The sequence below is a fragment of the Molossus molossus genome, unplaced genomic scaffold, assembly GCF_014108415.1.
Source record: "Molossus molossus isolate mMolMol1 unplaced genomic scaffold, mMolMol1.p scaffold_m16_p_15, whole genome shotgun sequence".
NCBI lineage: Eukaryota > Metazoa > Chordata > Mammalia > Chiroptera > Molossidae > Molossus > Molossus molossus.
This window is the reverse complement of record NW_023425350.1, coordinates 50,038,660-50,055,118: the sequence shown is the minus strand read 5'-3', so window position 1 is coordinate 50,055,118 and position 16,459 is coordinate 50,038,660. Positions and strand designations below refer to the sequence as shown.

General features: G+C 35.9%; 1 protein-coding gene across 4 annotated transcripts in view; it reads right to left on the bottom strand.

Moving 5' to 3' along the window:
• The window catches only part of APLF (aprataxin and PNKP like factor), an 83,060-nt gene that overhangs the window by 58,774 nt on the left and 7,827 nt on the right, over positions 1 to 16,459 (bottom strand). For 3 of the 4 annotated variants that reach the window (XM_036262735.1, XM_036262737.1, XM_036262738.1), the window contains one exon: positions 8,332 to 8,403. In XM_036262735.1, the coding sequence (XP_036118628.1) occupies positions 8,332 to 8,403 (72 nt within the window). Of the gene's footprint in view, positions 1 to 8,331; positions 8,404 to 9,100; positions 9,140 to 16,459 lie in introns of those variants that run through there. The other variant, XM_036262736.1, reaches the window with a different exon arrangement.

Here is a 16,459-nt window from a genome sequence, read left to right as displayed (position 1 = left end):
AAAGGAATGTATATTAGCTTTTGCCAGAACCCTGAATATTCATTAAATGAGGTTTGCCTCTTATAGGCTAAGATAAGACCATGTTCTTATTCATGAGTATTTTAGAAATTCAGATGAATCTCTCAACAACAACATTAATAATAGCATAGTCCTAAATTTACAAAGGCTAAGACGTTAAATACAAGGCATAAAATTCTAAGAGTAGAAAAGGTAAAATCCTTTTAAAGAAAATTAATTACATTTCTTTAAAAAGGCATCACAAGCCTGGCCAGTGTGGCTAAGTGGATGAGCGTCGACCCATGCACCAGGAGGTCGCCAGTTCAGTTCCCGGTCAGGACACATGCCCAGGGCCAAACCCCCGGTGGGGGGCATGCAGGAGGAGGCCAATTGATGTTCTCTCTCATCGATGTTTCTATCTCTCCCTCTCTCTCTATCTATAAAGAAAAAAAAAATTTTTTTAAATGAAATAAAAAGGCATCACAAACCCAAAGTCAAGGAAACATTCAGTTTGAGTATTTTTTTTCCTTAGGTGAAAGCATATTTAAGTTTTAGGTGGTTAGATATCAAGCATTTAGCAAATTTAGCCAAAAAGAAAGCAGACTATTGTGTGTGGTCTGTGATCATCTTTTTCTTTTCCTAAAACTATTCATACGGGGGATCCCAGAACTAAGAGCAAAAAATAATATTCCATGAAATCTAATGCTTAATCCTATAACTTATACCTAAATCAATATTATTCATTGAATATGTTTTTAAAATCAATGTCAAACTATATACACTCCAACTAAAAAGCCACACACAAAGTTCAAAGGATAGTTTTGTAAAAATCTAACAGTATTAATAAACAAAAAGGGAGAAGACATACACGCACACACAAAAATATTGGGGAAAAAAAACAATGACATAACTACACATAAAGCAAAACTTTTGAACTATAATAAAATACTATAAATACCTTATGCCAATAGATTGGGCCAAAATTGACAATTATCTTAAAGAATAAATACCAGACTTAAAAAAAAAGTATGTATATGTTTGTGTGTGTGTGTGGCTTGTTTAAAACGTAATTATAAAAAGAAAAGACTGAATTTGACCAATAATATTTTAAAAATACAATCAATAATTAAAAGCCTTCTCATCTTTCCAAAAACCAAACCCAAATGAATTTAAAGATTTTTTTGAATATTCAAACTCTTCTGAGGCTAAAAAGATGCAAGTTTCTCAAAGTCCTTCAATGAGGTTAGTTTAACTTTGATTTCCTCACGCAGACAAGGAATACTGGCAAACCCAAACCCCAGTGAATAAAAGATATGAGCTACCTATATCACAGGCATATCATTGGTGTGTGTCTTTTAACATATCCATGGGATTACAAAGGTGAACCTAAATAGATTACCCTATAATTTTAGAAGTGGTGCAAAGGATACATTATCCCTGACAAATGGAACTAAAATACAAATCAGTTTTCTATAGATTTCTCTTAGAGTTATCTTAAATATTAAAGGTTGGTAGATGTGTGCCCCAAAAAAGAGGCTCCTCTCATTTTCAGTGTGCTTTTTTTAACTTAGAAAAAAATCTCTCTCTTTTACAAAAGTCATCAAAAGTCATGGAAAAGCTATTGCAGTATTTTATAGCTATTTTAAAAGTACACTCATTTTAATAGAGATTGCATTGAATCTACAGATTATTTTGAGCAGCCTTTGAGACAGCATGGAGGGACCTGGAGAGTATTATGCTAAGCGAAATAAGCCAGTCAGAGAAAGGCATGAATCTCATGATCTCACTTATCTGTGGAATTTAATGAACAAAATAAACTGACAAACAAAACAGATCCAGAGACATGGAAGCAGAGAACAGACTGATGAATCTCAGAGGGAAGGTGGGAGGGGGAGTGGGAAGAGAGTAACCGAAGAACTTATATGTATATATGCATAACCAATGGACACAGACAGTGGTGCAGTGAACTTATATGTATATATGCATAACCAATGGACACAGACAGTGGTGCAGTGAACTTATATGTATATATGCATAACCAATGGACACAGACAGTGGTGCAGTAAACTTATATGTATATATGCATAACCAATGGACACAGACAGTGGTGCAGTGAAGGACTGGGTGAGGGGTGAGAGCAGGTGGAGGGGGTCAATGGGGGAAAAAGGGGGGACATCTGCAATACTCTCAACAATAAAGATCATTTTTTTTTACAAACCCAAGTACCTCTGCTCTATTAAAGGTATTTTTACTTATGTCTATATGGCTTGAAAATGTATTTTATTTTTTTAAATCCTCGCCTGAGGATATATTTCCATTTATCTTCAGACAGAGTGGGAGAAAGAGAGAGAGAAAAAAACTGATGTGAGACAGATACATTGACTGGTTCCATGCCCCGACCAGGGCTGGGGACCAAACCACAACCGAAGTGCATGCCCTTGACCAAAATCGAACCCACGACTCTTTGGCCTGTGGGCTGACACTCTAGCCGCTGAGCCAAACCAGCCAGGGCATAAAAATGTATTTTATTTTAAATAATAAATATCTTATTTAAAAATGAAGAAAGAAGCCCTCGCAGGTTTGACTCAGCAGTTAGAGTGTTGGCTGCAGACTGAAGGGTCTCAGGTTCAATGCCCAATCAAGGGCACATACCTGGGTTGCAGGTTTGATTCCCCGGAGGCAACCAATTGATGTCTCTCTCTCACATTGATGTTTCTCTCTCTCTCTCTCTCCCTCTCTCTGTTTCTTTCTCTCTCTCCTTCCCTCCCATTCTATCAAAAATAAATAAATAAATAAATGGAAAAATATCCTCAGGTGAGGATTAACCAAAGAGAGAGAGAGAGAATAGCTGCAGCAATCTTGAAAAAGAAGAACAAAGTAGGAGGGATCACAATACCTGATATCAAGAAATACTACAAAGCCATAGTAATCCAAACAGCCTAGTACTGGCATAAGAACAGATATATAGATCGATGGAACAGAACAGAGAACCCAAAAATCGACCCAAGACATTATGCTCAGTTAATATTTGACAAAGGAGGCAAGAGCATACAATGGAGCAAAGACAATTTCTTCAATAAATGTTATTGAGGAAACTGGACAGGTAAATGCAAAAAAATGAAACTAGGCCACCAACTTACACCATACACAAGAATAAACTCAAAATGGAAAAAGGCTTAAATATAAGTCATGAAACCATAAAAATCATAGCAGAAGTGATAGGTAGAAAAATCTCAGACATCTCACATAGCAGAATTTTCACTGATACATGGCCTGGGGCAAGAGAAACAAAGGAAACTTTAAACAGCTAGGACTATCAAACTAAAAAGCTTCTGTACAGCAAAAGAAACCAGCATCAAAATGAAAAGGGAACCCACTGTATGGGAGAACATATTTGCCAATGATACATCTGATAAGGGGTTAATTTCCAAAATATATAAAGCACTCATACAACTCAACAAAAGGAAGACAAACAACCCAATTAAGAAATGGGCAGAGGACCTGAATAGACATTTCTCCAAACAGGACATACAAATGGCCAAGAGACATAAGAAACAATGCTCAACATCACTAATCATCAGAGAGATGCAAATTAAAACCACAGTGAGGTGCCACCTCACGCCTGCCAGAATGCCGCCATCAATAAAACATCAAAAAAGTGCCGGTGAGGATGTTGAGAAAGGGGTACTCTAGTACACTATTGGTGTAAATGCAGACTGGTGCAGCCACTATGGAAAACAGTATGAAGTTTCCTCAAAAAATTAAAAGTGGGCCCTGGCCGGTTTGGCTCAGCGGTTGGAGCGTCAGCCTGCGGTACAGAGAGACCGGGGTTCGGTTCCCGCTAAGGGCACATACCTCGGTTGCAGTTTGTCCTCGGACCTGGTTGGTCATGCGGGTGGCAGCCACTCGATGTGTCCCTTCACATCGATGTTTCTCTCTCTCTCCCTCCCGTTCTATCTGAACAAAAAATGGAAAAAATGTTCTCGGGTGAGGATAAAAAAAAATTAAAAGTGGAACTGCCATTTGACCCAGTGATCCCACTTCCAGGAATAGATCCTAAGAAGCCTGAAACACCAATCAGAAAGACTATTTGCACCTCTATGTTCATAGCAACACTATTAACAATAGCTAAGATCTGGAAACAGCCCAAGTGCCCATTAGTACATGAATGGATAAAAAAGCTGTGATACATTTACACAATGGAATACTATGCAGCTATAAAAAAGATGGTTCTCTTACCCTTTGAGACAGCAGGGAGAGACCTGGAGAGTATTATGCTAAGCAAAATAAGTCAGTCAGAAAGACAAATGTCACATGATCTCACTTATTTGTGAAAATCTAATGAACAAAATAAACTGATGAACAAAATAGATCTAAAGACTTGGAAAAGCAGGGAACAGAGTGACAAATCTCAGAGGGAAAGAGGGGATGGGAAGAGATAAACCAAAGAACTTATATGTATATATGTATAAACAATGGACACAGACAAAAGTGTGGTGAAGGCCTTGGTGGGGAGTTGGGAAAAGGTATGGAGAGAGGTGGGGGGAACATTAGTAATACTCTCAACAATAAAGATCATTTTTAAACATTAATAAATAAAAGTACACTCATAATTTCATGGGAAGAAAAACAATTACAAGTCAAGAATTTTATTGTGCAATAGAAAAAAGCACAATCACCCAAAGATGTATATTTTGAGGATCAATACCAAATGAAGAAAAAAATATCTTTTACAATTTATGTGTAACTACATAATTTCTCCCTCAATCACCAAGAACCAAAAAGAATTAAATTCTATTAAAATAAAATAAAAACACTGAAAGTTAAGAATTCACCCTGAGGATATAACTAAACACTGGTAATACAGTCATTTATAGACAATATTATCATTTGGTCTTTATAATGTATTTTCTCCCTGCTGATACCAGACTGTGGGTTAAATTAGGGGGAAAAAAAGCTAACAATATCTCCTCATACACTATTTCCAAGAACTACTGAGAGTAGAGACCTTTTTAAGGGGAAATATTACAGGGGGAAAAAAAGACAAATTCATCCAATTTAAAAGTACAAATTAGTAATTGCTTAATTATATTCATTTATCATAGTCAAAGCTACTTTTTATTTGATTAGCTTTCTAAATTGAAAGAAAGCAGAAAACTAATCACGTAAACATAATTTGAAGTATACAGCATACAGAAGGAATCATCATAACAAAACATTTTCTATATTCATTTACATAATCTTACAATGGTTTCAAGCTAAAATTTTCTCTCAACACTTTATTATAGTTGTATATATAAATTGCGTTAGCACATCAAATAAAAAGTATTTAGCACACACTAAAATGAACTAGAAGTCGCTTGTTCATCTCATTCTCATTACTTTTAAGATCTTAAAACGTCTATTTGCAAAGTCAGTTTCAGAATTTCTCTAAATTTTACCCTGTAGGTGCAGCTACAATAAAAAGGTGAATAAATAAATAAACCTATTTTAAGGGAATCGACATTTTATTGAAACTATATTAATGTAAACAAGAAATCAAGCATTACATAGAGCAAAAGACCTATAAGTATATTACCAACTCCAAGAAGGAACTTTCCTTCAACTAGTATAATATAAATATAATAATTCTTGAAATAAAACCCAAAACCCAATTAAATATTTTTCTAAAACAGCAATCAAATTCTAGTACTACAGTTGTACATTTCCTTAAAAGTAAACACATCTTTTCATGTCTTCTGACAATTAGTAATTTGCCAATACAGAAGTAACTGCAGTACACTGTGCTATGCTTTATACTTTTTTTATGTCATAACTGTCCTGTAATAATTTTTAAAGACATTACATGTAAGATATTACATATGGACCCACCATCCAATTTAAGAAAAAAGAATATTACCGCTACCTTTTATATCTACTGTGAGTCTATTCCATTCTCTTCTCAGTTCCCTCAGAAGTAATTATTATCCTGATTTTTGTGTTTTTCACTTCCTTTATTTACCACCTATGTTTATGACCCTTAATATATTAATTATTTTGTAGAATTTTTAATTTTATATAAATGGAGCCATATTGTACATACTCTTCCGATGCTTGCTTGCATTGTTCATTATGATGTTCCTAGCTTTAATCCATGTTTTTCCATGTTTTCACTGTAATTTATCTTCACTGCTGTAGTATATTTCATTAAATGATTATATCACAATATATTTATCAATTCCACTGTTGATGGAAATTTTATATTGTGCCTAGTGTTTTGTTATTATATAAACAATTTTGCTATTCATGTTCTTATACACATCTCTTGGGGTGTGTGCGTGCATGTGTGTGTGTGTGTGCACGCGTGCATGCATGGTCTGGCATACAGAAATCCATGTCTTTATCTTTAGGAAATAATGTCAAGCTATTTTCCAAAGTGGCTGTACCATTTAAGTTTTCACCTAGAATGTATAACTATTTTCTGTAATATCTGAAAACACAGTAGGGTTTGAATACTAACAATACAAATCTAAAAAAGTCTATAAACCTATAGCAGGAACTACCCGTCTCTATTTTTGTATAAAAAATAACTTGAAATCCAATAATCAAGGACTATTTACATGTTATACTTGTAAAAAATGAAGTACCCATTATAAATTCATTTCATTAACATGAATTACAGAGCAATAAATGTAAATAATGTAGAAAGTGAATATTAAGACATTAGTCTTCTAGTGAAAAGCCACGTGTATTATTGGCCATGACTGCTATTTTGGAAAAAAAGTAAATATAAACTAATGATATGTTCAATTAGAAAAGGCAGGCAGGATAGGAATTTAGCCATCCCTATATTCTTTACCTTAATGTATTTCAGAAACAACAAAATCAAACTTCTTTATTTTAGGCCATAGTAGTTCATTGAAAGGGTGTTAGAAATTGGGTACTGGAAAATAACATTTTATAAAAATTCATGATATCCCTACTCTTAAAATGCCACATATAGCCTGGGTGGTGTGGCTCAGTGGTTGAGCGTCAACCCATGCACCAAGAGGTCACCAGTTCGATTTCCAGTCAGGGCACATGCCCAGGTTGTGGGCCTGATCCTCGGTGAGGGGCATGCAGGAGGCAGCCAATCGATGGTCCTTCTCATCAATGTTTCTATCTCTCCCCTCCTCTCTCTCTCTAACATCAATAAAGAAAAAATAAAATAAAATGCCACATATAGTTCTCACTGCAGCATTTACTCAAGGATTTAATAAATTAATTATCTACCATGAGCTAGACATTATGATGGATAGTAGAGATATGAAAATTAGTCAGTTCCTATACTCAAAAAGCTTATGATCTAGTAAGTCTCACTATGAAGAATAAGATAGTTGGAGAAGGTTCAGAGATGAATAATTGATAGTAAATAAAGCTTCCCCCCCGCCATGGAATGCTGACTACAGATATTAAGCAATTTTCAAGAAACTAAGACAATGCAGAATGAGATATAAACCTTCTTATATTATTCAAGATTGAGATAATATGAATTTATCTTTATTCAAAAATTTTCCCAATACTAGAATTAAAAGGATACTTCTCAAATTTGGGGATAATTCAACATAGGTTAATAAAAATACTATCTGTATAAAAGAAAGAGCTAATAAAACAACAGGAAGTTATACATATTAAGATGAAAACACATGTAGGTTTTTAAATGTTGAAAATTGATGAAATTCATTCCATAATAATTTTAACAGCACAGCACGAGTCTAAAATAAATGGACCCTCACATATATAGTTCATTCTTCTACACAATAGATTCTGCAATGAAAAGGAATGATCACATAGTATATTCTCAGAAGCCGCTCTCCCTACATCAGTGCTTAAACTACAAAGCTAGTAACTAAAACTCTAGCTCATAACAGGAACTTACAAATTAAATTATTTTTAAACCCTGAAGTTGAACAAGGTCTAAATTTTAGAAATAGCGCTACACCCAGAGGTACAGAAATCTGTTAAAATACAACTCTATAACACTTAAGTGATTTTGGTCACTATCCTACCCCCTTAGTTATGAGCTTTTTATAGGATCTTATTTGTAATATCCAGTTATGAACAAAATAATCATGCACATGTGAACTGGTAGTCATCTTTCATTAAAATTTTATGTAAATATAACACTGCCTGATGGGTAAGTAGATAATTTAAATAGTTTGATTTTTATCTCCCAATTGTCTTCTGGCAATAAGAAGGATATATTTTGACATTAATTCCTTATTTCCATAACCTTAGAAAATAAGCCCCTCTAATCAGAAGCTGGAAAAATGTGAGAGACAAGAAGTTAGAATGAATCATTAATAACATATTTACCGGTTTGATTCGAAGCTGACCACCAACCACCTCAAGAATCGCATGTCTTCTGGACACTCTCTTGTCTGTTATCTACAGTGGGGAAAAAATTAAAATTTCAAACACAGCCACATCCCTAAAAAACAATAACAACTACTATAAAAACATGACTGTACTCATTGAACAAAAACCTAAACAACTCAGAAATTAAGGGACCTGCCCAAAGTCAGAAAGGAATAAATGGCTGAGCAGAGATTCAAGCTTGCTATCTAACAGATCCCAAAACCTACACGATGGTTTCCATTCAAGACTGACATTTAGTGGGGATTCTTATCAATAACATTCATAAAATGGATTAAAAAAATCTATATAATATGTACTTATTAGAAAACATTTCATATACAGGAAATATGGTGTAGGTTATAATGACAAGCGGCTTTAAAAAGCAGTGGTCTAGTAAATGTAAAAGGTAAGACTACAGGCTTTAGGGTCAGGCAGACCTGCATTAGAGCTCTGGAGCCATCAACACTACTTAGGACAACAGGAAGGTAGGAGAGGGAGTAGTGAAAATAAAATGTTTACAGTGAAGAAGAGATTATTAGCATCTAATGTATGTGGTGTGTGTGTGTGTGTGTGTGTGTATTTGCTTCCTGTGTTTGAACCAAGAGTGTTCTACACATGCTCACAATCATTTCTGCATACAAAAGTTAAAAAATTGTTTGCACTTTAAAAGCTAAAATTGTCAATCAAGCCCTCGCTGCATGGTTATAGATACAATAGTTCAGATTATCTTTGTAATTTGTGGCTGATTCATAATGAAAACATTTCAAGCATCAATTTATCATAATTATTTGATCCATCTCATGGTTACCTTAGTATCTTTCACTTCAACTCTGATATTATCTACATCATGAACAAAATTATAGGTAAAAGCAAACTATAGAAATGCCTAAATTCAATTAAACCCATTAGTTCTACAAAACCTGGCAAAAATGTGAAACTGCCAGGAATCACTCCTCATTTTTTTAAGTCAGAGAGCAATTCCACATTTAAGACTATAACTAAAAAATAATAACATCAAGCATCACAACGGAATGAATTCCACATCCATAAATTTTCCACACAGCTGCAAGTTAATATTTAGGACATTTTCTAAAATAAAGTACCTTAGTGGTAGTCCATTTAAAATTATCCACTATTAGCCACAATGGCTAGTTCAGAAAAGTAAATATAAACTAATAATCTATTCTACCAGAAAAGAGAAGATATAAATTTAGAGGTTCCTATAATCTTTCCCATAATGTGCCTTAATGAGCCAAAAACAACAGCAGTTACCTGATAAACCACTTTATCATTTGCATAGAACATTCAGATATGGCTATTATATCATTCAGACATAGTTTTAAGAAATGTAAATTATTCTGTGGCTGGGAGTAAGAAGATTCTATTTCCAACTTGGGTACTAAGACCTCATTGTTAAGTTCAATAATACAAATCCATTTTCTAGCCAATACAGTAATAAACTGTCAAACATTAAACCATGACATATAATGATGGTTCTTGTAATAGTCCAGCTTGGGTTTCTTTTTTTTCAAGCTGTATTTTTACAGGAAGCAACTCTGGACTTTTCCTATCTTTCTTTGAAATAGGCTTAAAAGTATAATGTGACCTCTAGTGGTCACATGATTCCACAACAGTATAATTTCTTTGCAAGCTGTGCATCTCTATAAAACACCAAAAAAGTGTTGTCTTTGAAATTAACATCCCTAAGGCATTTAGCTGTAACTGTCCCTTCTAAACCATACCTCTAAAAAATGAGTAAAATAAAAAAATAATGTATGCTTTCTCAATGCAAAGCTTAAAGGTTTAACAACTATCATTAAAGCTTATTTTAATTTCAGGATGGGGTGAGAAGGGTGGGTGGTATAGGTGGAAGGTAGGTCACATATAGTTGATCATAAATATCTCATGACCTGCTTGCTTACTTTAACAGCTAATCACTGCTCCTTGTGCAGAGTAAATATCCATACATTCTTATTAACATATTAACTGTAACAGCAATTATGTATCAAGACCAAGACCACTATACTTATCATGTATTATCTTTTTTAATCTTCATAAAATCTAGAAGATACTATTATCTTCATTTTTATATGTGAGAAATGACAGTACAGAGAGATTAAGCAACCACTTAAAGTCACGTAGCCAATAAGCAGCGGAACCAGGATTTGAACCCTCAGAATCTGACTCTAGAGACACCTTTGCTCTTAACAATATACTGTCTCCCTCATTATCATTAGGTAAAAGGTCATTTTTTAGATCATTTACCAGAAGCTTAAACTAAGCTTCTTAATTCCCTAAACTAGAACCTATGAATAAAACTGGAAATAAAGCAGCATGGCTATTTAATCAGCAAGTAAACATTCTGAGAAAATTCAAGCTCTAAATAAAGCTCCAAGAGGCCTCGAGCTATCATTTGGTCCTGATTATTCTAACATCATACCCAAGGTTAACAAAATGTGTTATCTAAATTCCCAATTCTCTATTCACAGTAGAAAATAAAATGGATAGGGTTTCATAAGCAATACACTGATAATGTGGGTGGGGAGAATGATTGATGTTGGTCAGAGAAAGGCTAATAGAAAAGAAACCCAAGGACTCAAAAAGAATATGCCAGTTAGAGGCTATTGACAGTAGGAACAAGTGGCATAACATCCTTCAAAAGGTACTAAAGATTTACCCAATTTTCGTACTTATTACCAGGAGTCATCAGGTTTAAATGAAAACCTCACTTGTAAGTCAGACATTTTGCATCTTACCATAAAAATAGTTAAAATTGCCCTGGCCACTTTGGCTCAGCAGTTAGAGCGTCAGCCTGCGGTCCAGAGAGACCGGGGTTGGGTTCCCGCTAAGGGCGCGCACGTACCTCTGTTGCAGTTTGTCCCCGGCCCTGGATGGGTCGTGCGGGTGGCAACCACTCAATGTGACCCTTTCACATCGATGTTTCTCTCTCTCTCTCTTCCTCTCTCTCCCTCCCACTCTATCTGAACAAATAGAAAAATGTCCTTGGTGAGGATAAAAAAAAAAAAAGATAAAATTGAGGAATTCCAGTTTCATATAGGACAACTGTAGCCATCTAAATTCTTTTCATACCACATATCCCTCCCAAATCAAATATCAATAAACAAGGCAAATAAAACCGACTCTCTCCCACACCTACAGCACTAGGAGACAAAAATCACCACAAACTTTAATTTACATGTAAGACAGGAAAGAAACATCAAATGCAGAAGATCAAGCTTCAGGACCTATGCTACTGGGGGGAAAAGAGAAGAAATAATATCACTCTCAGAAACAAAGTCATCCCTTGAGTGGGAAATGCTGAAAACATATCTCACATCCAGCAGTTGGGAGTAATTTGGGCATTAATCATAATGGAAAATAACAAAGAATACAAAAATAATCCATTAATTGGTACTGAACTCAAAAAAGGGGCTGGAGTCATGGCTGGGAGGAAAAGCCTTTCTTTATAAAGTAATGTCAACTAATGTAGAAGAAATGATGGAACCAGAAAAATCACTATTTTGTAACCACCAAAGAATAAACTGACTCAGTAAACAAACAGGATGTTTATTTTTCAGGTGAAGGCTTGATGGGAAATAATACTCATGAAGTCTCAAAGCATCACTCCACAGATTACTCACAAAGGGAATGTCCTATTCGCTGGGAGAAGTCTGGCACCACCTTTGTCATCACACTAGTGACATCACCACCAACAGAACAAACCAACAGCTGGGCCTCCTGCTGTGCTGCCTGGGTTCGCATCACCTATGGAGCACTCTTGGGCAGACTGTTTAAGCTGAGCCTAATTATGTGGAAACCACCAGACAAATCGAACGTGTGGTCATTGTACAAAACAACTGGCCTGGACTCCTAAAGCATTAATTAGTGCCATGAAAGACAGAATAGGTCTGGATTAAAGAAGATAATATTTGATTGGATCCTAAATTTTTTTTAATACTAAAAAGGACATTATTGGAAAAGCTGGTAAAACTGAATATGGAATATTAAAATTTATTGCAGTTACAAATTTCTTGAGTGTGATGATGTGTGTATACTTATTTTCTATTTATGTAGAAATGTCCTTGTTCTTAGGTAACGTGTTGACATACTTAGGGATAAAATGCCATAATACGTACACTATACTTTCAAACAGGTTCAGAGAAAGTAAATAAGGCAACATGCTAACCATTAGTTAACCTGAACTAAGGATACAGATGTGCTCATAGTACAGTTCTTTCAACTTTTCTGCAGGTCTGAAATCTTTCAAAATGAAAAGTTCAGAAAAAATAACTAAATTTTCAAAAATGTTGGTAAAGAGTTATCATCAAGTTAACTAGAAAATGTAGTGTACATAATTGCTAAATAATATGATAAATGAAGTATAGTTCTAATTATAGTCTGTCCAGTAAAATTAATAAGCATCTTCCTATTTAGTTATATGTAATTTAACTAGGCACCACAAAGGATAGCCAATAGGCCACAAGTCACTCACAGTGTTTTGTTTTGTTTTAATTTTTACTTTGAAGTGTACATGTACCCTCCATCTCACCAGAACACCCTATAATCTTCCACTGAGTTCACTTCACTTTTTTTTTTCCTTTATTGATTTTAGAGAGAAAGGAAGGGAGAGGGCGAGAGAGATAGAAACATCGATGAAAGAGAACATCAATTGGCCGCCTCCTGCATGCTCCCCACTGGGGACTTGGTCTACAACCTGGGCATGTACCCCAACTGGGAATCGATCCGGCAACCTCTTGGTGCATGGGTCAACACTCAATCACTAAGCAACACCAGCAGGGCCCACTTCACTCTTCATTGCATACCTGGCATTTGAATTTGCAACGCATGGTTTAAACTGCACCTATATTTTTTAGATGCTAATTCTTCACATGTGACACTGTGTACCAAATGCTACTAGTTGCTTAATCAATATTTACTTATTTCTTCTACAGTACTAATAGTGCTCCAATTTGTTCGGGTAAAAATGTGCCCAGTTAAAAATGTCCAAATGCCTAGAATTCTTTGTAGTGATGGATGGTCAAGTAACACAGTGCTAGCAAAGGACATAAGAGGGACGGTGTATTAACTACATTTTCTAGTGTGTGTATCTGCTGCTTTGATATCTGGGCCATTAATGACTGGGAAAGAACTACCCCTCCCAGGGTTATGGGATTCTTAGAGATAGTAAAGGAATGCCTCACCTGCAAGTGCACATTTCATATGCAAACTAACCAATCCAAAATCACACACACACACACACACACACACACACATACACACACACAGCCCATGGCTTTACCTGGCTCTTACACTGCCCTAATCACCACAGGGCTAGGCATCAGACAGCAAAGGGTAGTCCCTACAGCCCAGAGCTCAATAAAATTATTCAAACTAGTCCATCCTAAACCTACTTCCCTGCCTTGACCATTCATTCCCAGAAAACTACAATAAAGGCTTATCCCACCAGTTCCCCTAGCTCTCTCTGCCTTCTGCCTTCCACTAACCCCAGGGCGCTAGTGTGGCCTGCTGCTGTGCCCTTCTTTGTCATGGAAACTGTAAGTTCTAAATTATCGTTTCAATGGCAATCATCTCCTGACCAGTTGGCCTCACCATACCTGCACAAAACCATAAAATCTATATTTTAAACCAGAGTAGAGCTCCTGGAAAGATTGTCTTCCTGAAAAAAAAACAGACCTGGCTCAACTGGCATGCACCTTTGCCTCTGCCTTTCTTTCTTCCTGCTGAAATGTGACAACTCTTATGACTACAGACATGAAAACCATATACAAAGGCTAAGCAAGGAGCACAGGAAAGCCCATTCCTGGAGTAGCTGTGCCAGCCCTGACTGACTGCCCCGAGAGTCTCTATTACAGAAGAAAAATCTATTTGATTAAGCTGTCATTTGCACATTTCTGTTACTTGCAGCCAAGAGCAATCATGATGAATACCCATTACTCTAACAACTGTTATATCGATAATGGACATCTAATAACAAATCCATTTATGCTCAACAAGTTAGAGAACGAATAGTAAGAGACAGAAAAGCTAACTAAATTGAACACTCAAGAGCAAGAACTTTCTTTAACATTAAAAGAACTGTGTATCATATGGCAGGAGCTCCGAAAAGAGCCCTGAAGAATACACAGGCTGAAGGACAGTGCCGCAGTCACTCCTATCCTGTTAGCAGCAGCTAAAATGATAGCAGGTTTTCTTCGGGGACTATAAAAATACCTTTTTACTTGAACTCTTCATATTGTTTCTTGAATGGGGACAGGGCTCTCTGTCTTTATATCACTTTTGTATTGATACAATGCAGTTCCCTTATCTTTGATTTTCTGGTTTTGAACTGAATGTTTTATACATTATGATGTATGTACAAAAGTTTGTGCCAGAAGAAAAGATAGAGACATAAAAACATAAAAGAACTGTTTGTGACCTGTTTGCCACATATTTATTTTTGGCATTTACTGAAGCCAAACAAAATGAAGATTTTCTTATGTTCCCAGAAGAAGTGCTAGGATGTTTTGAATTAAGGTCTCTAACCTATTTGTTTATTATTTCTAAAATTCTAAAAATAAACCTGAATAAAGTAAAAACAGAATAGCTACTGGACCCTGAAATAAAATAGAATGGTACCTTTCATTTCATTTTTGCCTATATATATTCACTGAAAAACCGACACCCTTTAATTTTTCTTAAGATGTTTTCCCAGAGAAATTTCTGAATATCACACACAGATATCATGAATTCAATGTTCCCATTTAGCCTGCTTCCTATAAATGTGCAAACAGAAAAGAGGTAAGATTTGTTTGTTGTTTGTTTGTTTTCAGTATAAACTACATAACACACCAAAGGCTAAGATAATAACAATTTCCTTGTACATGTATGTACCAAAAGGTCACCAGTTGGATTCCCAGTAAGAGCACATGCCTGGATTGCAGGCTCAATCCCAGCAGGGGACGTGCAGGAGGCAGCCAATTAATGGTTCTCTCTCACGTTGATGTTTCTATCTTTCTCCTCCCTGCCTCTCGCTCTTAAAAAAAAAAATCAATAAAAACATATATATATTTTTTTTTTATCCTCACCTGAGGACACTTTTTTATTTTTTGTTCAGATAGAGCAGGAAGGAGGGAGAGAGAGACATCGACGTGAAAGGGACACATCGAGTGGCTGCCACCCACACGACCAACCAGGGCCGGGGACAAACTGCAACCAGGGCACGTGCCCTTAGCGGAACCGAACCCAGGTCTCTCCAGACCGCAGGCCGACGCTCTAACCGCTGAGCAAAACCGGCCAGGGAAAAACATATTTTTTAAATTTCCTTGTACAATATTTTATTATTTACAGTGCTTTCACATAGGATTATCTAGCTTGCTCTATCAAAAACAAATAAAAAATAGACCAATTTAAACTTTCATGGTAGAGAAAAATAGGGATCTGAGCTTGTATTATGAGAAAATGCCCAAACCTAAAGAAGCATGGGATCTATTTTAGGCATAATATGCATAAAATTCTTTCCTCAAACTGTGTGTGTGTGTGTGTGTGTGTGTGTGTGTGTGTAAATGAAATCTACAATTAAGATCCAAATTGAATAGAGACTGGTTACTATACAATATTTACAAGCCATAAAATTTTCTTATCTAGAGAGCTTCCCAGTATCAGGTCCTGCATACACTCCAAAGTTCAATCATCAACACTGAGACTCTACCATAACATCAGGTAAGTTGATCTTATTCCTCAACAGACAAAAGTTAACTGATACAAGATGTTTATTATTATTATTTTTTTTGGTCAATCCTCAACCGAGGATAGTTTTCCATTGATTTTCAGATAGAGTGGAGGGGGGGGAGGGGGGAGAGAGAGAGAGAGAGAGAAAGAAACATCAATGTGAGAGAGACACATTGATTGGTTGCCTCCTGCATGACCTCGACCAGGGCCAGAGATCAAACTTTTTACCCAAGAACATGCCCTTGACCGGGAATTGAACACTCAACCCTTGAGTCCTCGAGCCAACACTCTAACCACTAAGCCAAACTAGCCAGGGCAACATGTTTATTATTATACTTTGAATTTACCAAAGTTCAAT